This window comes from Crocodylus porosus, unplaced genomic scaffold, assembly GCF_001723895.1.
Source record: "Crocodylus porosus isolate Cpor-Errol unplaced genomic scaffold, CroPor_comp1, whole genome shotgun sequence".
Lineage (NCBI taxonomy): Eukaryota > Metazoa > Chordata > Crocodylia > Crocodylidae > Crocodylus > Crocodylus porosus.
The window spans coordinates 2,701,836-2,725,371 of record NW_017728924.1 but is presented as its reverse complement, the minus strand read 5'-3'; the positions used below and the strand labels follow the sequence as shown (position 1 = coordinate 2,725,371).

The following is a 23,536-nucleotide window of genomic DNA, read 5'->3' as shown; positions in this document are numbered from 1 at the left end:
ATCAGAGGCACTGAAGAATAAGTATACAATTAATTGCTTTTAATACCTCTGAAACTCTCCCCTCAAGGTTTTGTCCAAGACAAGACAACATAAAAACTAATTTAGAATTTGTAAACTCTATACCAGATAAGAGAGAAAGCTACTGTATAACTTTAAATATTTATTATGAAGAGGCACCTTTACTTTAAGCTTAAAGTTTTACCCATAAATACACCCAGAAGAAAAGTAGCCAGATAAGCAGTGGCAGGCTTTCCACGAATACCTGTTTGAATTGAATCATTATGTCTTTTGAAAGTTCCATATCTTTAAACATTCCTTCAAGTTTGCTGGTGAAAGCAGCTCCACATTCTGTAAGAGAGGAAGGTTTAATAATGTTTAGGTAGTTCAAAAAAAGCAGAACACTTGAGCACTGCCCATGAAAGTATGACATTAGGAAGCATTCTTAAAAATGAAGAACTATGATAAGACTAACGTACTGACAACCCAGGCATTATACACACTGCTTATAGTCATGTGATAGATAACTTTTATCTTGAATTTGGACCTAGACTAAGCCGGGGGGGAATCAAGACTGACCAGGGATAAAAATCTTGGAACAATGAAATAACAAAAATCTGACTAAAAACTAGCTGGTAGGTATTTGTGCTGCGAGTCCTAAGACAGCCTAGAAATCTTAGAGTATCTATCAAATATTCTGTAACAGAATATCAGGTCTACTCCAAAGAGGAAGGTGGTACATGTTAGACAATTTTAAATTAGTTACACTAGCAGAAGACAAAAAGTAGTTATAATAAAAGGCATGCTGTTTTTTAAAATACAGATGTTATAGGTTTACATAAAAGTTGTATCTTCCCCCCTTTTTTTTGCTGAATAAATGAACCAGATCTGCTAGAGGAAAAGTTCAAATGCCAAGTTAGACCTATTTCTAGTCAAAAAGGAAACTGAGAGCACGGGGAAAACACTTACCATGCTTGAGTTTGGAAAGCATAGATTTTTCAGCATCTACTGATGCACTTTTCCCAACTAGTAGCCGCTTAGCTAGATCTTTTTTATAAAAGGCCTCAAAAACATCTTTTCCTGTAAACAGACAGCATGTTTTATTAAAGAGCTGAGAAAGCTTTGAGTATGATGAAACATTAAAACGAATGGGCCAATTAACACAAAACTTAAGTCAATGGAAGCCTTCCCCAAGTAAGTTATTCGGAACCTTCCCCATTAATTACAATTACCTTTGGCATCATCTGAGCAAATGATACAGTACTTGTAGCTAAAAAGCTAGAAGACCAGCAGATTAAATCCACAGAAAAAAAATGTACAGTATTTCCATCATCTAATCTTTCCATGGAAATTGGATTTCAAGCTGTTTACATATATTTCTCTTACACACACACACACAGTTATCACCCTTACCATAAATGAACCTAAATATAATCATAATTTTATCCAGCATTTTTTCAAGTTCTTCATCAGTAGCTTCTTTGTTGCCTGCTCGAAGTTTCGAATCCACGTATTTTGCTAAAGAAATAGAAATAGGTATAAAGAACCGAACACTCTGATAAAGTTAAGCAAAAGTAATGCAACTACATTTAAGATTTAGTTACATTATATCCATCTGATTTGGGATTACTTTTTGTTGGAAAAAATAAGCCAAACTAAAATACTAGGCTTCCAAAAGGAATGTTAAAACAATCAGAAGATACCACCAGTTTGAGCACAGCTAATTTGAGATGGTGTTTTCAGAGATGTCCTGCCATAGAACTGCAGTAGCCCACATGAGAAAATGCAGTAGTTTAAAGAATTAATAAAAAAAAAAAAAGGGAAAATTCATGAGTCAGTTGTCCTGCATACCACAGAGCACAGCTACCCTGCAAGATCCACCCACTTAAGATAAGATACCCTAGATAGGACTGCCACACACTTGATGGATCAAAGACTATATGGTTTACTGGCTGTGATCCCAAATCACTCTGTCTCCACATGAAGGCACAGAGGGGCTTGTCGAGGCTTTTGCAGAACAACTTAGTTCTGGTGTCAGGGAAAATTTCCTCTTGCTTTAGGAAGTAGTTGATTTAGGTCATATAAAATGTGGTGTGTCTTGTTTTTAAACCTAGACAGAGGTGAATGGCTGTTTTTTTTTTTTGTGTTTTTTTTTTTTAAATACAAGAATGGAGTTTTCCCATAAGTACATAGGGCAGGTCTCATGGTTTAGTTATGATTTCTGATGACCCTCTCCTTTGCTTCACCATTTAAAATTCCACCATCTCCTTGCCTATCTGTTAAAAAAAATTCAGAAAGATTTACAGCTTCTGTGCAGAAAAAGACAGAAGAACAATACCTATGAGTTCAGCTGGCTTGTTTGGTCTCTTGTTAATGAAGGTTTCAAAAGCTTCTTTCATGGCATTGACAAATTTCTCATTCTTCAGAAAGCAGACATCAATAATATGGTCAACTTTATCCTTGAAGTCAAGCAGCTCTTGGACCATGGTTTTGTCTTTCTCTGGATTAATTACAATAGTGCTACCAAATGCCTGCAATACAAAACCCACCCTTCAGTCACAGTCCTAAATACCAGTTATGAATGATAAATCGTCCAGAAGATGAATTAGGCTCAGAGAAAAAACAAAAAATATGCTTCCTTAAAATAAAAATAAAAATGGTGGAATCCAAAGTCTAAAACATTCTGTGCTGAGAACTATACACAAAGAGCATTCTGGCGTCTGAAGCCACATACTAGTATAGACAGGCTTTCCTGCAGCCTGTCCTCACTAATATGGAAAAACAAAATGGCAATCTTTTGCTTAGCATGGAACTTGAATTTCAGAAGGGAGGCGCAAATAATATGAAACCACTTATAGTGCAAGCACCTGAAAATGACAGATTAAAAAAAAAAAATATATGGGTCCTAAATATGACACATCCAAGGACCCATTCCTGAAGAACTAAGGAGAAGGCAAATTTTGACTACAGTTAAATTCTAACTACTCTCATATCACAGCAGCACACACTTCAAATTATAGACTAGCAGAATACTGAAGTCAAAAGAATGACTGTAGGATAAGCAAGACATTGTGTGTTACAAATTGGTATGAAAGTCCTTGTTTTGCATTTTAAACAGGAGGTAAATGCTTCAAGGCCATTGCTCAAACTGAGTGGAGTGCCTAGCTTAAGTCCAGTTACTGCAGTTTAGATGACACAGCATTTGTACTTTTTAGAACATGACAAAAAGCAAACAAAAAGCTTTACAGTAAAAAGTTGGACAAGTGCACAGCCTGCAGTGATACAAGACTTCCCCCCTCCTTCCCCTTCCACATAAAGTTTGCCTACTGAGAGCAGGCAAAGATGAACAACATATAACCATATAGGCCCCACTAGAAATAAAGAAGAGTATTCTTTCTTCAGTAAACATGGTCTGCATTAACATTTCAATTTATGGTTTAAGTGAAGCTTTATAAATAAAGGGAACATAAAACCAAAAGGGCCCTTACACATATGCAGGGAGCTTGCTCTGATGCATTGGAAATCCAGCACATCAGAGCAGACTTGATTAACTGAGTCTGTTTGAGCATGTAAATTGATACCTGCTGGCAGCCTTGTACATCACATGCATCAGTGGTGCAGCGTGTCAGTGCTGAGAAAATGGCGGTGCGATTTGAACTGAAACATGGTTGATATTCTTGTTCAAGGCACATGGCCACCATTTTCTCACTGTTGACACACACTGCGTCACCGATACACCTGTTTCCGATGCAGCACCGGACGCTTTTAATTAGCGCAGCTCGCTAATTAAAAAGCACTTAGAGCTGTGTTGGGAGCACATGTAAAATGCCCAAGGTTTTTACTGTAATAATGATACAGTAAACTGCAGCATCATTGTTGGAGTTTACCTGTTGATTGACAGTTTAAATTAGAACCACAGTTATCCTGGAGTGATAGATAAGACATGCATCTCTTTAATCAATACAGAATTTTCTAGAGAAAGGAGAGCACAACAATGCAAATTTAGAATGATATTTCATGACATGACTGAAATACTTCCCAGTGCAACTTCACAGCTGCATATGATAACCTGACTTCTTAAGCTGTCTGTTAAAAGTATGTTGCATTTTTCCTAAAGCTATAAGTAGTTCTGTGGACAAGCCTCAATGATAAAAGTAAGTCCAAGCTCTTTGACATCAATACCTTTATGTATTCAATCCAGTGCTGTAATAGAACCTGCACTCCTCCTCTTACTCGACTGAACAACTGATACAGAAGAGAGAGATCCTGAATTCGGTTTTCATCAAGAAGATGGTTTAAACCTGTGAATTTAGAAGTCTTATCATTAATAAAAAAGAACTGCCTGAATTCTACACCAAGCTGAGACTGAAATGCTACAGCAATTTAAAAAACAACCTCAAACTAATGTTACCCCAAATTAATTTTCTTGTCCAAATAAAGCATTAATTACTTTTTGCAGCTAAACTGGCTAGTTATGACCAGAACAGAATGGCAATCTGAACTAGGTTCTGTACCTGGAAGCCCTTTTATTACCAGACTATTCATTACAGACTATGCAGACTTTATATAAACTGGCTCATCACATAAGCTTTGCTCACTCATACTTCACCACTCCTTTAAATTCAAGATTTGGAAAATGTATGCTCTCCTAACCAGTTGGAAGCTTACAGGTCAGAGACTCTCAGCTTGTTTTTGAAGAAAAATAAGTTTTGTAAATATAAAACACAGGTCTTTTCAAGCAATCAGCCTCTTGATTGCAGAGGCCTGAAGCCCCACAGCAGGACCCAGTAGTGACAGGGCACAAGTAATAATCCCACTATTCCCTCTGCACAACAGTGGGGGGTGGAGTCAGGGTCCAGTTTCTTGCCAGGAGAGCATATGTTATTTTAGCAGTCCTCTCCCGCACAAACCTCTGGCTAGTGGGTGCCTGGCATTCATCAAGTCACAGTTTTATTATCTGCCTTTATTGAAGCAGCAGCTTGCACAAACTGTATACCTGTTTATACCCTGACCACAGAGAAAGATTAGTACAGGGCTCAGGCAATCTCCCTCTACTGCTCTCAGGCTATTTATCAAATGACTTGTGCATAGGTTCCCTCAGTAGCTTGGGGTGTACATCCAAGGACTACCCTCGCATGTGGTCTCTGAGCATTCCTCAACACCCTCCATTCAGTGCCTCTACTTCATTCTAGTTTTCTTTCTGTTTCATAATGTATCTGAAGACACCACTGTAGCTCCTTACCTCTGCCAAGGAGAATGGAACTTGCTCTCCTGAAAAACGTTCAGTGCTATTTCATGAACTGAGTAGCAAGGAGCGTTAAAGAATGATGTGGCTTGTGTCCCCCAGCACCTGAATCTGTCACTTTCTTTTCAGCACAGGAATTGAAAGCCCCGAAGCAGTAAATAGAAACATTTCTATAAAGAAGAGAGATTACCTTTCTGAAGAATGGCTGTTAAATGTTCACCTAGAAGTTGCTTTTCTACAGTAGCAATTAGTGGCTTCCTATAGAAAAAATGTTTAGAATTATTTTTCCTTTTTCCATTACTAACAGTTGTAAATCTTATTTGAGGGGAGACTTGCTGGATTTGGCATTTGGGAATCACTCGTGAATGTGACAAATCTAATCTAGATCCTCTTTCCCCACCCCAATAGGTGGCTCGATGTCTTGGTTCCTCGCTAGATTTATAGCATGCCCATTGTTGTGTAGAACTCCAGATATATCCCATCAGGAAAGAATGTAAATAAGCAGTTCCTCCAGGAATAGGTCTCCTTCAGTCTCATGCAAGGGCAAGTTCCAGACCAGGAAGAAATTGGCCAAGGAAGGGTGGAGGAGAAGGGAGGGACCAAAAAAAAAAAAAAAAAAAAAAAGAGTGACTAAAGAAACCAACTGATCATAAAATAAGGGGTTAGTTGCTAACTAAGTAAAGGAAGATGGGAACTAATGCAGGAGCCAGAAGCCGTTAACTCTAAAGAACGGAAGAGATGGAAGCATTAAGGAGTAAACATAAAGCACCTTCCTCACAGAGGTGTCACCACTTGTCCCAATTCTCATTACCACACTAAAGTAATGGCCCATGTCCACTGCAAGACCAGCTACAGTTTCAAACTGGGTAGTTTGTCCCACTGAAGGTCCTCTCCACCTACTACCCCATCACTACCACAGTGGTATCAGACCGGGCTTCTCAGACTTCCCACAGCCCTCCTGGTTATTCCCTGCATCTGATTCTCCTTGAAAGATGACCTTAGTTGCCAAAGAAATGACTGCATTACTTGAAAAAGTGACATCATTCAAGGATCTCTCTTCCTGCATGTTTGATAATTATATTTCCTTAACAGTTCTGAATGATTTTCCTGTAGGAACACTCAGTAACTTTCAGTCAGCCCCTCTCATATTTTAGTGGGAAGACAGCTAAGCATATACACATATATCCAATGCTGCTGATGTTTCCACCCATAAATATACAGCAAATAAAAGTAATCTAAGGTGAAGTCAACCACTTCTCAGTCATGCAAAATAAAGCAACGCTTGATTGGTTCCAAGCAGATATGGGAAAAGACAAGTATTTAACAGCTTATGCAACAAAGTTAGTCAGTCAAGAGCTGAATTAAATTATAGTAATTTTATGTGGCCTTCACTAAGACTGTACAGATGAGGTAAATACAGTAGACCAAGGGAGACCACACTTACTGCGTGCTCTGATCCAAGTATGTGATAATTCTGTCTGCTTCTTCTTCCAAGCGTTTGTTGACGTGATGGAGATATTCTGGAACCTGCAAAATGACAAGAAAAATAACTCTGTTATTTTGCATGCTAAAACAGGGTTGCCAACAGCCCACAAATTTATGCAAATTTACAGACCATTCATAAAAACCCCACCTGTCTAAAGTCCATTAAGAAAAAAAAAAGTGGAGCTCCCTCTAAAACACTAAGAAACAGAGAGCTTGTCTGAAGATCACTTGTACATATCAGAATGAAGCTAAATTCAAGTACTGATGGACAAAATGAGCAAAGCAGTGCCACCTGGTGTTTAAGCAGGAGTAGCACCTTCCAGGGAAGGCTCCATCAGAGCCTTTGTAGCCCCTCTTCCCTCCTGCCCCAGCCACCAGCTCCTGCTGCTCTCCCAGGGGCTGCCTGCCTGTAACAGCTGCTCAGTGCTTACCACAAGAGGTATGCAAGACTGCGTGGCTCCAGGCCAGGCAGAACAGGGAAGGAGACTGTGCAGCTGAAGCTGCAAGGCTGGGAAGAGGGAGGTAGGGTCCATGGGGGCTCAGATGATGCTAAGACTGGTGTCTGTGTGTGCCCTGAGGTACGCCATAGGTCTGGTACAACACAAGTGGGAGGGGAATGATGCAGGAGATGTGGTCTGTGTCCCTGATGGGTGCCAACTTCTGTCTGTGTTAATGCAGAAGCCCCTTTAGAGGTAAAGCTGAGCCTTGGAGTCAGGAGGCAGTGGGAACCCAGCAACCCTTATCTGAGGGGGATGTCACAGGGGCTCTGCTATGGAAACCCAATCACACACTGCCCTGTCATGGGGAAGGAAGTCTAGGCTGCTGTGTATGCAGCCTGGCTGGCACAGGGACTCCACTGCCATCTTGCCCCATGGCAGGGGCAATCTTGCTCTGAGAGGGTGCCTCTGCAGCCCAACTGGTAGCTCCCTCCCTGTCTCCCAGGAGCTATGCTGCACTGAAGACTGCAGTTGTTTTCTGTTGCCAGCTCTGGTGCATACCAGAATCCACAAAGAGGGTGTTTTCTGCCATCTTTTGACCTGCCAGGTTCAGAGTGCAACCTCTCACTATCTTCCTTGATCTACTACTTCCAGTAACAGGGCCCATCCCAGGAAGGTGAGAAGCTGGTAAATTCAGACAGTGTCAGTTGTTCCAGGACCTGGCGTCTCCAGTTCAGTCAGCTGGGCCAGCATGTCGCCCAGGGGGGGCCTTTCAAAGCACAACACCTCAAAAGTTCAGTGTGGGAAAGAGGGAAGTATTGGCCTGGGTGGGAGAAGAGGTGTATCTGCTCCCAAATCTTCTTGGGTCACAAGGGGGTCTCTGCAGATCGGCAGTGCTCCACCCCTTGCTGGCTTCCTCTCACCTAGCCTGGTATCTACCGTCTCTGCAAAGGGGCTGTGCTCCCAAGAAAAAAAATGCTTGGGCTGGCAATCCTAAAAGTTAAAAGAACTGCTAACACTAGCCTAACAGCACCAGCTACAGACAAAGCTACAGGACTACACTCTAGAGCAGTGATTCTCAACCAAGGTGCTGCAGCAGCTTGGGGCACCTTGAGATCCTTTCAAGGATGCCATGCAATGTTATCCCTGGTAGGTGTACAAACATGATTCATAAGATAAACTCAGAGATTTCAAATAGTCATCCATTAGGTATTAAAAACAATTCTGCCCTGTTGTGGGATTTTTGAGTTCTTTGTAACAGAAAAATTCATTTATTATTTTCTCATAGTCAAAAACCCAAGAGAAAAACTAAGAACCGTTTCTTTTCAAGGGGTGTCATGTCTAAAAAAAGGCTGAGAACCTGTGCTCTCAAGGTCATGCCATCACAACATCTACCATGACTACAACTAAATGCATGTATTCAAGAGGGTCACACTTCCCTTGAGAATAACGCACTGCAGGAAACAGACTGTTCTATCCTCTTAGCTAGGACAGGATATTTTATCAGCGCTCATAAACAAAAGTGAAAAGATGAACATGCACGATACCTCTCGTTCTTGCATAAGCCTCTGTCCCTCTGCTGCATATAGACGATTGGTCTCTTCCAAGAATCTATGTTCAAAAGAATCTTGATAAATCTATGAAAAACATGAGAGAATTTCCATTTAAAGCTTAGCATTCCTCAGGAACATCTCTGACTGTGTAGCTGTTTTTCTGCAAGACAGAGAGAGTGTACCCACCTGCAAATCAGAAAGCATACTTAGAAGGCTTCGAAGCAAACTCCTGTCAATAGCCTCACCATTTCTTTCCCTCTCAATCAGCAGAAGAATGCCATCAATGGTCTTGTTCTGAACCTTTTGATCGCTAATTATATGAGTCCGAAACAATTCTAGCCCCATATCCCTAAAAAGAAAATAAACTATAAACAATCTGCTTCAGGATCATTTGAAGTATTTTAACTGGAAGCATAAAAATCAGCATCTGACCTAGATTCTAACACTCAAATATATGTTTTTTCCAAAGTTGTCCCATGTTGTTTTGAGGCCGCATATGCATACACTATAAAATGCAGGCACTGATCATCAGTAGACCATATTTGGTCACATTCTTGTCCATGCATAACTAAGATTTTCAATAGTGATTTATTTATTTGGGAGCTCTCTATTCTTAGTGTGGGTGGATGGATTTATAAAGATTAGAACTGACAGATGGTTTAAAAGAAGATACTTACATGGCGAAGCAGTATTACTACTAGCTTGTATTGGGAAACATGCATGGGCTGAAGAGCAAAGTTTTTAAACTGCATTCTACCACCACACACCTAAGACTTAAAATTATTCTGTTTCCCTCTTTGTACAAAATAGAGATAATTATCTTCCCAAAAAGGTGCTGTGCATTCTCATTAAGTAAAAATAAAATATTTTTACTACATTTTGTAACCAGATGTTCAAACCAGTGACCATTTGATCTTAACTGCTGGTTTTTCCAAATACCAAAGACTTCCTTCTTGAAATATGCAAATTGGAGTTTATCTCAATACAGTTACATTTTGCTATTAGTCACTTCAAGACTCCCACTATTTTAAATTTCATTTACGTCAACTGAGATGAACATCCAGCAAGACAACAAAATAGTTTTTTGGATCTTTCATATATTTCTTTAGGAAAAGGAGAAAGGTACAGGATAGTTAAGTAAACCCCCCCCCCCCGAAACCCAGTAGTTTTATTTCTTCCCATCCTTACCAAATTGATGGCAGCATTGAATTTTGAAGCACATAAGTTCTATCCAGGAACAAAAAGATACTCCTAATCATGATCTGTTATATGGCCGGGGGGGAGGGGGGCGCAAGCAGGGGAAGGAGAGGAGAAAAAAAGAAAAGAGGAGGTCATTATCACATTATTTCTACTGAAACAGACTGGTCATGCATGCTATACAACTATGAGAAAAACTACTAATGGTTTATAGAAAACCTCTTTCACAAGCTTTGATTTATTAGAATTCAGCAGGCTGTTTTAAATAAGATACTCTCTTATTGAACATTTCATTTACAGTGGGAAAGAATACAATATATAAGATTTAAACAAGAACAAAGGCTAAAACCAGAATTCATTTCTGAGTTACAGCTATGAGGGGAAAAGGGTTAGCATACAGATATACAACAGCTGTGTGTTTCAAGGGTTTATTCGAGACTAAAGCTATGCGTTAAGAAGTAAATTTCAGAGAAACGCTTTCAAGCATTTTCTAACAAATGAGATCTAATTTTCTCTTACAAAGGAAGCCTTTACATAAATGTTGGATAACATTTCAGAAGCACAAAGTGCATTTGTAAAGGAATCCGAGAGATAGTAACAGCAGCTGGACTCACCAATAGCTTGTTTTCTTTCTTTAAAAAAGAAAAAAAAACTTACCATTTGTCTGCAGTGATCTTGCCAACATTTGTCTATTTTCTTTAGAAAAAGAACGCTGTCCAATGAATCCATGAAGAAGTTGTTAAGAAAAATTTGGACCCAGAGCTGACATTAGCTATTCAAGTAATAACCTAAGAGTATACTGGTCTGCCTTTCCCTACCATTCCTAGGATGATCCACAAATTTACTAGCTAAGCTCTTTCTACATGCTTATTTTTACTTCAATAGCTTCAACAGCCTAGCATTAATGTTAATTTTGTGTTGAACTCAGTTATTCAGGGGCCTTAATTTTGTAAATGGGATGTAGCTATTTTTGCAAGTTTAACCCTGTCTACATCCAACAATAGTACTCTGCTACCCTCTTGAATGAGTTGGAAGAGAACAAGCCTGTCTAATAAGTTGAAAGAGAACTTTCACTAAGTCAAGTGCATTTGATTTAAACAAAGCACTTAATAGAAACCAAAATGTTACAATTTCAGGCCACATTTAAAGGCCCTGAACTGTTTTAATCATAGCACTCCTATATAGGAACATCTGTGTACACATCTCAAACTGCTTTACAACCATCAATGAATTTATTGTCATTGCAACCCATTATTTTCAGACGGTTATAGAAAGTTTAAGGAGAAACTGGAACTGTAAATAGCCAACTACAAGAGAAGAATTCTTCCTTAATGCCATCAACTAATGCACAAGCCTGGTGGGTAGCCGTGCACCGATACATCAGTCTGATATCAGACTGGTACTGATATAAAGAAAACTGTCTATTATTGCCACAGCTTGAGGGTGGTGGGGGGGTGCTCCTGCCGCTGCTTGCGCCCTGGGGAGGGCATGTGCCCCTGGATCTGCACGGTGCAGGACAGGCTGCAGCTGTGGGCTGGACCTGGAGCCGGGGCGGTGTGGGGCTTTTCTTGCCGGGGGACTGGGCTTGGAGTGGGCTCTGGCGGGACTGGGAAGAGGCTGTAGCCATCCCAAATTTCACCACACCTCTGCTCCCAGTCCCGCGCTGCCACCTTGTGCAGCCCTGGCTGAATGGCCTGCCTCCATCCAAGTACTGGGAAAAGCTGAGTCTGTGCCGGGCAGTGACAGAGGGCTGGGAGTGGAGCTGTGGCGAAATCTGCAGTGATTGCAGCCTCTTCCCAGCACTGCCAGAGCCCTCAATAGGGGCTGGGCTCGAAGTGAAGAGCTGCACAGCACCACCTCTAGCTCCACCCTGCAGCTGCAGCCTGTGCTGCACAGATCCAGGTGCACATGCACCCCCCACTCCCAGGGTGCAAGCAGTGGTGGAAGCTGCCCCCATCCCACGAGCCATGGCTCTGTCTTGTGCCTCCTGCCCCTCACTCACTGCGGGGGGCCTTGATCTGCACCCCCCCATGCCCCTTCCCTCCCCCCTCCACTTCCACCACACCAGACTTACCACCTGATGGCAGCTGTATTGGATATTGGAACGGTATTGGCTGATATGCCTCCTTAAATATCGGCTATCGGTATCGGCCCCCAAAATCTCTTATTGGTGCACCCCTACTGGTGGGTAAAACAAGACAAAACTTCTAGTTCATATATCATTAAAGGATATTCTCTAAATTGGTGAATTTGTGCTTTAATGTGGTCTTCACAAATCTGTCTCAATTGTTTGTATAAGTTTGCAGAAATCTTGTAGGAGCAGAGATTTTCAACGGCCTGAAACAAACAAAAACACACTGAGAAAGATATATTTCTCCTCCTGGTTGCATACCAGATGTCATCTGCTTGGGTTTTTTTGTTTTAGTTCTTGCGCAAGATCTGCCCGCTCCCAATCTTATTACTGCTGCTTACAGAGCACAGAAAGTCTACAATGCACCAGAGGTAGTAAAAGGACATCAAATTAACTCTTCACTGGAGAGAATACAATCTCTAAATGCCTTTTCACTTCAGTAGGAGTCTTGGCGTTTGAGTGAGAACTGCAGGGGATGAAATTGGAACAGTATTTCCACAGCAATTGAATTTGGTTTTGGTATGTGAAAGTGTAGCTATCTGAGGTTTTACTTTATGAATGGCTGCCATAGAAGCTTTGTGAAGCTAAAGAGGAAGTGCCAATGTTCTCTTGCCACTTTCTTCTGTATTCACTCCACGAGCCTTCCCCACCTCAAGATTCCTCTAGAGCACATACTGGTTCAACCTTTAAGTCTCACATAAGCTTAGCAAATACCCCAGATGTTTCATGACAGCACATCTAAATACCATACATTTAGACGGATAGCATGTCAGACAACAAACCAGCTTAAAATTCCCCAAGATCACAGTTAACAAGAGTCTGTTTCTCTAAATACTTGAGTGCCTACATGCATTCGGGAAGCTGTAAGAGATAAGTGAAAACCTCTGATGTGGAAGTTAGCAGCAACTGTGTGGGTAGGGTGCTAAGCTTAAAGACATTTAACTGGTAATTTTCCCAATTTTCATTGACCATGTTGTATATGGAATACATCTAAGCAACCTTACTCTTAGGTTAACTAAGGGTTGTGTGAGGGAGAGAACATAAATAAAGTGTGGGTATTCGGGTGGGGAAAAAAAGCAGTAATAGAAGTACTAGCCTTTAGTTCTGTAATTATTATAATTTCAGTGCTTTAGAGTGTGTTTTGATTTAGCAGGAAAAGGGATTGACTTCCGATGCTACTAGTCAGCCTGGGATCCAAAAGTCAAGCAAGTTTTTTTTTAAGCTTCTGCAGCAACTAAAAATGTTGCAATCAAACAAGGGCGAGTACTACTCAGTTACCTATAATTATACTGGCTTTACAGGACAGACAAGGAGTAATAAAGGGGGGAAACAACCCTAAATCCTTATCATTAGAAACATTAACAAACAAACAGTAACTCCAAACAGGGGGAGAAAAGCAGCACAAAACCCTGTACAGATCACTGCTCATTTCTGATGGCAAATTGTCAAAAAGAGTTTCTATCTTATACTTGCAATTGTGGCCTGCGTTGACAGCTTCCAAGTGACATACGAACAAAACCTGTACATTTTTCTTTTAATCTGCTCTGTCTTACAGGGTCTACAAAAGTGCTCAGGAATTGTAAAAAGCAGTCACGTGCATTTCTTAAATCAAGTCTGTGTCATATGTGGCCTCTATAGAGATGCTGTTACAGAGCCCTACTACATGACTTTACTGGTACCAAGTTGCTCTTTATTCACTTTTGCTTTCAAAATGAAACTTTTTTTTTTTTTTAAATACAACAGAAAAATTTAAAAGTCTGACTTTCAAATAAAGGCAGCATATAAATTTCAACTCCTCTTACACCCAAATAATTTAGGTTGGGGACAGTGGACAACTGATGGCTGAAAAGCTGTAACATTTCACCTTCAAGCCACATAAACAATCCTTCTGCCGTCTCTTCTTTAACTAAATGGGTTGCATTAGCTGTGGCTGCCCCACTGTACTGTGCGGGCAATCTAGTCCACCCAGTGTAAGCACACTTGAAGTGGTGCTAAGCTCATCACCTAAAAAAATGCTAATGTATTTATTTATTTTCATTTTTTAAATAAAGTGGAAGAGTTTTCAAGGTCTCCCAGTAAAAGTTCTCAGCAGAGCACAACTATACAATTCCCAGAATACTGAAACTAGATCAATATTTACATGATGCTATATAAGACATCACACTACTGCTAATAGGATATGAATCTAATGAACAAGCACACAAACAAAATAAATAACTTGCACTATATTTAAGAATGTCCCAGGCATCTTTCAGATACTTTTCTCAATGGATTGCTTGGTTGTTCACAGCTATTAGAATGACGTCCCCTACATAGGCAGTCAAGGCCTTCAGGTGTTTTGGCCGATCTTGGGGTCAGATGATAAGGCTCCCTTGTGCATCCAAGTTGTACAAGTTTACTGATTCACTCATCTGAGTACCGTGAGATTCACATTTGTTATTTGGGGGAAAGGAAGAAGGTAAGGAAAACACTGAGTAAGGCCCAGAGGACACAGCAATGAGTACCTTAGAAAGGGTTCATAAATAAGTGGGTTTGGCTTTTTATAATAATCTGTTTGAACAGAAAATCTGGTACCAAACACCTGGTTCTTTATTTTGTAGCAGCTGACTGAAGTGTTTACATCTTCAACATTTTAGCTGTTTTAGCTATGTGCATTTTTTTCCAATGGCACCATGAAAAATTAGCGAGCAGAAAACTAGTGATCAAAAAAAAGAAGTCAAAGGCTCAAAATGTTCACATAGGGAGATCTCACTAGAACACAAGTGTCAAACCAAAAATAAGAAAAGGTGACTTTGTTCAAAAACCACAATAAAAATAAATCATCTTCAGGTGTGGGGGAAAGAAACTGCTTTTTTCTTCTTTTTTTAACCATTCCACTCTCTGCTTGGATGGTGTCTGCCAAGGCATATTTGGAACCAGATCCATTTACCCAGCAGCTGTTCAGAAGCAGCATTAGTTTAGTTACCATCTGAAATGCTAGCAATTGCTATTGCTATTTTTAAATAAAGACATTTATTTTTAGGAGTCAAATTAAACAGAGTGCAGCCAAGTATGAAATGTTTAAAAGAAAAAAAAAAAATCCATGTTTCTGCAACACTACCCAGTTCAGATTTTAAATGTATGACTCTGGAGTTGACATGAGATTCCCAAAATAATCATAGCTCTCTCCTTCGATATTAGTAGTAGAGTAAAACTAACACTGATATCAACTTCTGAAAAGGTACTTTCAAAAAGAGCACTTCATGCTAGTGGCAAGATACTTTAGAACAGTGATGGTCTACCTTTACTGAAGTGTTAGTTAAAGGCCTTTTCTAGCAAGTTTTCAGTTTTTTGGTTTGCCTTTTAAAAGGCTGGGTTAATCCAGGTCACATTATTGCAGCATTTACAGTTACGTTATTTAGCACCAGCGTCATTTTGGAAGAGTTTAAACAGCCCGCGGTCAAACAACTGCACGTCTGTCTTATCTACCACCAGTTCTGGCAGAGGCACTCTTTATTGTGGAGCCATAAATGATACGAACTTCAAAGTTTCCAAATCTATTTGTTCTTGACATAAGCAAGTTCAAAACAAAAATAAGTTAAGGATTTAAATGTGCATTGGGTGAAAAAGGGAGGGGATAAAGTTAGACCAGGTTGAAGCAACTCAAACCTCCCCTGCCCCAACAGACAACTGTACATGCTGGAACGGTATCATCTTTTCATAACAGTCAAAGCCAAATTCTAGATTTACCTCCTGAAGAATAAAGGGAGGTAAAAAACAAACAAACCAAAACCAAAAACAGCAACAAGAATCCCCACACCCCAAGCTTGTCAGTCAGCAAAAAACTGGAAAGCAAAGATTAAGACTTGAAATGCTTCCTTATAGCCAAGCAGAGCACTGCTCTTGTGGCGCTAAAACAAACTGTGCCAAGTCTAGGAAAATATTTGACTGAACAAATTCAATTAGCTGTACAGGAAAAAATGCAGCAGTGAAAGTGTAATTATAAGAGGGAGACTGAAGATCTTATATAAAGTCAAAGATACAATCCAGATGTAATCATGTTAAGAAGGTCAGGGCAAAATAAACTGTTAATATATCGGAAAAGAGACTAGGAGGTTAAATCTTAATAGCCGATACGTACATAAATCAAACAGTGAGCAATGACAAGCAAGAGAACATGCCTTAATAAAGATGATATCCTATTTACTTTAGCTTTAAAGTTAATGCAAGTGTTCTTTTAAAGAAAAAAGTTATTTATGATCCCAAATGAAGAGGTCTGCATTTAGACATGCACAATTGTACTATATTTTCATCCAAATTCTCCTTTTCTTACATAACCACCAAAGTTTTAAAATTTCACGTCTCCTTTAGCAGCTACATTACCAGTCCAAAAGCAATAAAAGGAAACACAGCTCCTTACTTCTTACCACACTGTGGATTATGCTCGTGGCAGGTAATAAGGTTCTAGGTTCAGCTTCAGCTTTTTCAAGTTTTTAATCCTGTTTCCTTTTTGAGAAACCATTCTACATAAAACAGCCTCTGTGCTAATATAGCACTTGCAAAAATTTCCTTTTTTTTTTTTTTTATCATCACAAAAATAATTTCAAGACGTGAGAAATGAAACAGAGTACATCTGGATTTTATTTAGTCTAGTCCACATTTAAAAACACTTACCTGATACAGCTCTTCCAAATTATACTTAATTGAAGTACTGTTTTGGATTGCTTCTACAGCTTCTTTCAGTTTTTGCCAGGTTTCATCTGTGTAGTTTTCAGGCAATTTAGGTTTATCTAGAACAAAGGGAGAACCTGTTTAATAACGGCCAAAAATTCTAGCTCTTACATAAACGTGAATAAGTGACAAGTGTTTGAAAGGGAATTCCATTTAATTTATATATGAAAAGAGTCTTATAGTAGCATCTCATTTCAACTAAGTAGCTAAAACATTTTAAGTTTTTGCCTCGAGACACACTTCAAATTCCCCAGTTGTGCCCATGTCCAACAACAGCTGTAGCACTGATATCATATAGTGATCTACAAATCCCACTGTACTTGCAATCTAGCAGCTCAGAAAATAAAATTGTATTAGTTTGTTCTCATCAGTACTGACTTTTTATTAAGATAGAAGCACCAGCCAACAGAAAAGAAACACCAAGGACTGGCAAAATGAAGCTAGTTCTTTGACAGCTGTATGACTGATACTCTGAGCTAGAAGAACTGCATGTACGTATATAGGCCTTTGTAATGTTTGCTCCTCTATCAAAGCTTAAAAAAAGAAAAAAAAAAGAAAAAAAAAATCAATATGCATGTGCGCCAATGCCAAGTAGAAATGACAGTGAAGAGACTCACTGCCATCGACTACTTCAGTTATAACATTTATTTTAAAAAGGAATCATCATAAATCTGGATATTAAGGATTTAACAAATCTCACCACAATCTTGCCTAGAAGAGATTGAGATCCTTGAACATCCTCATCCCTTTTGATCAATTTTCCCATAAGGGTCTCTGTTAAACACTACAAAAGGAAATTTGTATTAAGGTACTCTCTATAAGTACTCTCTCTGCATATCTAGTCCCGACAGTCTATGTTGCTGGTATTAGTGTTAGAGTCCTTGAACTGAGCTGATTAATCGTAAATGACTGGATGTTAAAAAAAAATTCAAAACTGAACTTCCATGGTACCATATCCCTAGGTTTGCAAGATTTGGTAAGTTTCAACCACTAGGTGCTGAAGTTTTTCCAACTCATTCTTGCTGAAATGATCAAGCTTGAGAAGATTTGAATCCACTAGTATTTTGTACATGCTGCTTCCCATGGATGCTCCTGGCTATGTCTTATTGTCAAAAAATAAAAGTGATTTAAAATATGCTCAGGAATCTTTTTTTCCCCTTTAAATTTTCCATCCTCAATGTTGCAGCAAGCTTATTTTTGAGTTACAAAACCATATAATAATTACCTTAAAAAATTAGGGGAATGTTCAGGATTTTTTTTTTAAACATCCAGCCATTTACTATTAATTAGCTCAGTTCAAGGACTCTACCACAAATACCAGCAACTTAGACTGGCAGGGACTAGATATGCAGCAGAGAGAGAGTACTTAGAATCCATGATATAAATTTGCTTTTGTAGTGTTTAACAGAGATCCTTATGGAAAATATCAATCAAGATGGATGAGGATGTTCAAGGACCTCAATCTCTTCTAGGCAAGATTGTGGTGATACCTTAAGGTCTCAAGATTACCAGGAACTATAGGAGAAACAGAAGTAGTTGATAAATACTTATAGTTTCAAAATTCTAATTCAAGTGATTATCTTTGTTCCAGTGAAAACACTGCAGGGTGGTGAAGAAAGGGAAAGAAGGTTGGGGAGGAAGTTACCTCTGTCACTTCTAGAGCTTCATCAGGCCAAGTGTGAACAAGTTTCTAAAGACAAATCTTTTCTGCATTTTTCCCCTTGGATAAAATCAAAATGTAAAACTAATATTTGCTGTTAATTAATAGTTTTCTCCAGTGTTGGAGATATTCCATCATTATGCCAGATCTCGAAAACTCAAAAGCAAATCTAACCAGAAATCAGACCAGCTCAATTTTTACTGTTTGAGTGAAGTGAAAGGGGTACTTGTATCTGAAAACTGGCAAAAAGCAATTTTTCTAATTATTCAGTTTGTCTAATAAAAGATATCACATTTACCTGAATAATCTTGTCTGCCTAAGGCTTAACAGTCAATTGGAAAAAAGGTATTGTTTTAAAAAAAGAAATCAAACATCACTACCATCTCAGATAAGGTCAGACTTCCTTCCTCAACATGAAAGGCTGAAGAACCACAGTCACATTTTATATATACTATTTTGCCAGGTGGGAGCCAACATGGCAGTTCATAATAGGCAACTAAAATCCACAGCAATTAAAAAATTTGTAAAAAGCCACTGCCTAAATTTAACTACTCTAGATAAGAAAGCCATGGTTGAAAGTCAGTTTCTCAGGATCATGCCTTAATCTAATATTCTGAGTCTGCAAGTGAAGAAGGAATGCGTGTGGCAATAGGGTAGGTGGAAAAACACTTCCTAATGTCACTGGGAAAACCAGCGTTGCAATCTAAGCCATGTATGTTGTAGGGTATCTATAATGAGCCCCAATTTATATGGGAGAACAGTGGAGTTACCAGACTCCCCACTCCCTGACCCCTTGCCTCAAATACCAATAAAATACTAGCATTACTTAGGATTTAAAAAAGTTATGTAAATCAGTATTTTTCAACACGAATATAGGAAAGGGAGTAGGGAAGGAAGCTTCTGAATTAGTGCAAAGTGTCAGAGAGCAGAAACGAGGAGAGCTACATGAACCCTGGATTTACCCAAGGTTTGACATAAGTAACAGACAGCAGCTCAAAAGCTGTGCATGTTCCCTGCCTACTCCAGGAAGTAAACCATAAAGCAGCTATTAAATGGAGTAGCTCAGGTTCAAGCAACATGGTATCCAAAGCTTTGGTATCTGCTCAGTCACAACACTTCCTGGCCTTATTCAACAACCCAAACTCAAGCAGGAAGATCAGCAGACACCCTGTGGGGGTGGAATAAAGAGGGGGGAAAAATGGAAATGTAAAGAAAAGAAAAAAAATGAGTCAAGATAGGTGAAGAAGAGAAGACATAAAAGCAGAAGTAATGGGTCACAGATAATGCCAGGAAAATATGTAGTAGGATGCTCAGCTGTCAATCCACAAAACGTTCAATCATTAAATCTCAATAATCATTTTAAAATCTAAATTCATTTCAAACTTAACAAATGGAAAGACGCCAGGCAGAAGAAGCTATTTTCAAGTAGCTACCCTGTGCTGCGATCTATTAGATAACTGGGGCTAAATTACTGTTATGACTCAAGTCAGGATTTCTTCAAAGGCAATATCAAATAGGGCCATTCTGAATAAAAGCAACTAAAAAACAACCTCACACGAGAAGACGTTTCTTAAATGCACACAACAAAGTCTCTCCTTCACAGGTATATTGATTGTGTCCAAAAAGCAATCCTAAGCGACATATATCTCCAAGTGCGTATGCAGTGTCATAAATCCCATACCATAAAAAGGATGACTTCCCCTTTTTCTACACACACTCAGGGGGTCACCACCAAAGAATATTTCCAGTAAAACTTATACCTATTTACAAGCCCAGTGGATAGTTGACACGCTGCTTGTATTTTATTTCTACATGACAACTCTTCACATTATGGCCTGTTACCTTTAAAGTTCTTGATCACTAACTTCTTGGCAGAGCCAGGTTTACTATTGGCGAAACTGGAAACAGTAGAGGAGGCAGCTTTGGTTAGACCATTCGCATGGTGCCCCACAGCCACTGAAGAAATTAAAAGGCTTTTATTTTTAAGCTGCTGCTGGTGCTGCTGCTGAGAAGAGGCGGCAGGAGAAGAGGAAGAGGAAGACTCTTCAGCCATCTTCACATCGAGTCCAATAAAATCCAAGGAGTCCTCAAAGCGTAGCTTCTTCTGTAGATGATGGTTGGTGGAGGCGCCCCCCGAGGAGGAGCAGGAAGAGGTGGTGATGATGGAGGATGATGAGGATGAGGAGCTGTTTTTGGAAGGAGAGGAGCAGGAGGAAAGGGAATCAAACTCTTCTCTCTCCGAGTTGTTGCTGCTGCTGTTTAACTTTCTCTTCTTGCAGGAGGAGGAGGAGCTGCTGCTGCTACTACCATCAGTGGCAGGTCTGACCTCCTGAGCTGCTGCTGGGGGGTTGGGGGAAGAGAAACCTGTGGGAAACATGAACACACAGAGGTGAGCAGGCTGAGGGGCATCAAATCCTGGTGGTAGGACAGACCAAGAGAGAGAGTCCGAGTCCGTCTCGGGGCTGCCGGCTCAAGAGTCTCTCAGTTCCTCTCTCTCTCTCTCTCCCGGGATGTCGGGTCGTCTGGTCTCCCGTCTCGTCAGCTTCCTTCCTTCTCAGGGGAGCCCCTGACGGCCTCTCGCCCCCTTCCCCCTGCTCCTTTGTCTCTGTTCAGTAGTTGCTGGCAGCCTCCTGCCCCCACTCCTCTCGCAGGGCCTCGCTCTCCCCCTCTCTCTCCGCCCGCTAGCGCCTCCCAACCCTCCTGTCCAGGCCCAGCCTCAGCCGTCGCGGGGGGCTCCTAACTGCTGCCCTCTCCGCCTCCTGCCCCTTTCTCCGCAGGGAAGGCGTCCGTGGCCGCTGCCGGCTGCCCCCCGCCTCAGCCGGCACTCTCCAGCCTGCTCTCGCTTCTCTCCCTCCGCCCCCCTCTTTGCCTCCTGATCAGTCCCGGGAGGGGGAGGCCGGATCGGGGCTTGTTATTGTCAATACAAGGCACAGAGGGGGCCTAAAGATGGCGGCACATCCGGCCGCGGGGCATGCCGGGACACAGCGGCCCGGAAGCGCTCCCCCACCCGGAGCGCCGGCGGAGGGCTCGCCCGCCCCAGTTCGGGCCAGGAGGAGTGCGGCAGCCGCCCGCCCGCCGGCTCCTCACCCCCCCGCAGGGCCCCGCGCCGCCCGGTCCCACCCGCCGCCTCCTGCGGCCCCCCCTTCCGCTCCCCTCTGACCCACCGGAAGTAATCATGGTGCCGGCGGCTCGCGCCGGGCGCCGGGACGGCTCGTTGTGCCCCGCGCGCTGCGGCGTGCGCACGTCGGGCGGCGGGGGCGTGGCCACGACCCCTCCGCGTGCGGGGGCGGGGCTTGGGGCGGCTCTGGGTTGAGCCCCGCGGGCTTCCATAGCCAGGGAGGGCGGGTCTCCCTGGAGGGGGCGGGGCCCCGGTGTTGCCTGTCTTTGCCCCCCTGGCACGAGCCGGCACGGGCAGAGTAGCGGTGCTGGCGGTGGCTGCTTGATGCACTACCTCAGGCACCCTGTTTTGTTTTTTTTTTAATTTAGTTTTTTAAACTTAATTTGTATCCGAGGCCAGATTAGCCAAAATTAATTCCAAATCCATGAGTCCAGACCCCTTAGTGCCCCCACTCCCGGCAAACATTCTCCACCCACATCCGGGGCTTCAGCTGTTTCCAAAACCTTTGGCGGGCGTCCCACGTGTGGGCCCGTAGGGGTTCGGGTGCCCCCCAGCTTTGCTTGCCCTCCGTGGTAAGGTTTAACCTGGCACATTGCAGGGGCCATGGGTTGTGATGCAGAGGTGGAAGGCCAGGGGCTGCTGAGCACCCTGGGTGGCTAGAGCAGTGTTTCCCAACCTTTTCCAGCTCGAGGCATGCTTATATTAATACAGTTTTCCCTCAGCACACCTGTTAAGGCATTCCCTATCCTTATATCTATTGTAGCTTGTCGCCGCGGCAGCAGTCTGAGGCACGCCTGTTCATTTCTGACAGCACACTTTCGTGGCACGCTGGCTGGGAAACACTGGTCTAGAGAGACGGGGAGCATAAGCTGCCGGAGCCCAAGTTCACGGGCATCTGCTGACCTTGAGGTCAGGACAGCAGGTCTCTCTTGTCTACAGACGTCTGGGGGAGGAGGGGGGCAGGTCTGCCTGCCTTCTTCCTCATGCCAGGCTAACACAGCTACCTGCTCTCTCCGCCCCTGCCTGTCTTCCGGCAGTGGTGCCCAGCCTTCCCCTCTCGGGCTGAATCGGGCCTGTCAGCCCAATACAGCACGTGGGGTGATGAGGCAGGGCCCGATCTTGGCCCGACTCCCAATCCAGCCACAGGCCGGATGCCCCAGCTCCATGGGCTGCGTTTGGCCTGCAGGCTGGAGGTTGAGCACCCTGTTTTACATGCTTTAAGACCGATATAACCTTCCACTTGTTGTCACCCAGAGACTAGATTTCTGGGGTCCTCGGTTTGTTCTTTCGTTAGGCCGCTCCCTTCTTCAAAAGTAAACTAATGCACAGAAACAAGTGAGTTATTTAAATGGGGACGTTGATCCTGCTCTGAAACCCTGACTGAAGTCTGGAACATGCTTCCTACTTGGAAGGGAAGAATTTTTGTTTTCCCCTAGCAGATATCAGCTAGGTTATTTTCGAGAAGTTTACAATGTTTGCATTAGGCTGAAACTGAGCAGACATTAGTCAAAATAAGGCTGGCTTTTTTGGAGTTCTGACTCAAGGTTTTGTGTCAGGAGGAGGGGCATTATAGATCCCTTTTTAAATGCCTTTTTGTGACGCTCGTGTATTTTTAGCATCACAGAAAGAATCGCGAAATACGCTGTTCTGCTTCAATAAGGACTCACAATTATCTATGGGCAAAGGGACAAAACAAGCTGTTGGTGTTATGAAAGTGGGTTGGTACAGGAATTCTCAAAGGACTGCTGATGGGAGCTTCCACCTGCCTTTTTGACAGTAGAGCTCCTTCAGGGGAGATTGCTGGCAGCTGTATCCTGATAGGAAACCCTGCATTAACTTGTCTTGACAGAAATTGTGGCTCATAGAGACATAAAGTCATTTTACTGAAGCTCTTTTTGGAATATGTTTTCTGTCTGAGCAATAGTGAGGGCTCTTGAGATATGACACTGAGCTGCACTGATGTGCAGAAAAATAATTTATGAATGCTTTCTCCAGGTGCAGTG

The 23,536-nt window shown here is 41.8% G+C and overlaps 1 protein-coding gene across 1 annotated transcript in view; it reads right to left on the bottom strand.

The window, feature by feature from the left end:
* CUL4B (cullin 4B) overlaps window positions 1–21,671 on the bottom strand; it is a 28,040-nt gene extending 6,369 nt beyond the window's left edge. The window contains exons 1-15 of the mRNA XM_019540191.1: window positions 21,580–21,671; window positions 20,258–20,779; window positions 16,699–16,814; window positions 12,148–12,251; window positions 10,572–10,641; window positions 9,906–9,979; window positions 8,904–9,066; window positions 8,712–8,801; window positions 6,687–6,769; window positions 5,433–5,500; window positions 4,180–4,298; window positions 2,336–2,528; window positions 1,411–1,515; window positions 967–1,077; window positions 263–348 (exon numbers count right to left, since the gene is read on the bottom strand). Of these exons, the coding sequence (XP_019395736.1) occupies window positions 263–348; window positions 967–1,077; window positions 1,411–1,515; window positions 2,336–2,528; window positions 4,180–4,298; window positions 5,433–5,500; window positions 6,687–6,769; window positions 8,712–8,801; window positions 8,904–9,066; window positions 9,906–9,979; window positions 10,572–10,641; window positions 12,148–12,251; window positions 16,699–16,814; window positions 20,258–20,779; window positions 21,580–21,592 (1,917 nt within the window). The 5' untranslated portion in view covers window positions 21,593–21,671. The remainder of the gene's footprint in view (window positions 1–262; window positions 349–966; window positions 1,078–1,410; window positions 1,516–2,335; window positions 2,529–4,179; window positions 4,299–5,432; window positions 5,501–6,686; window positions 6,770–8,711; window positions 8,802–8,903; window positions 9,067–9,905; window positions 9,980–10,571; window positions 10,642–12,147; window positions 12,252–16,698; window positions 16,815–20,257; window positions 20,780–21,579) is intronic.
* Window positions 21,672–23,536: the final 1,865 nt, after the last annotated feature.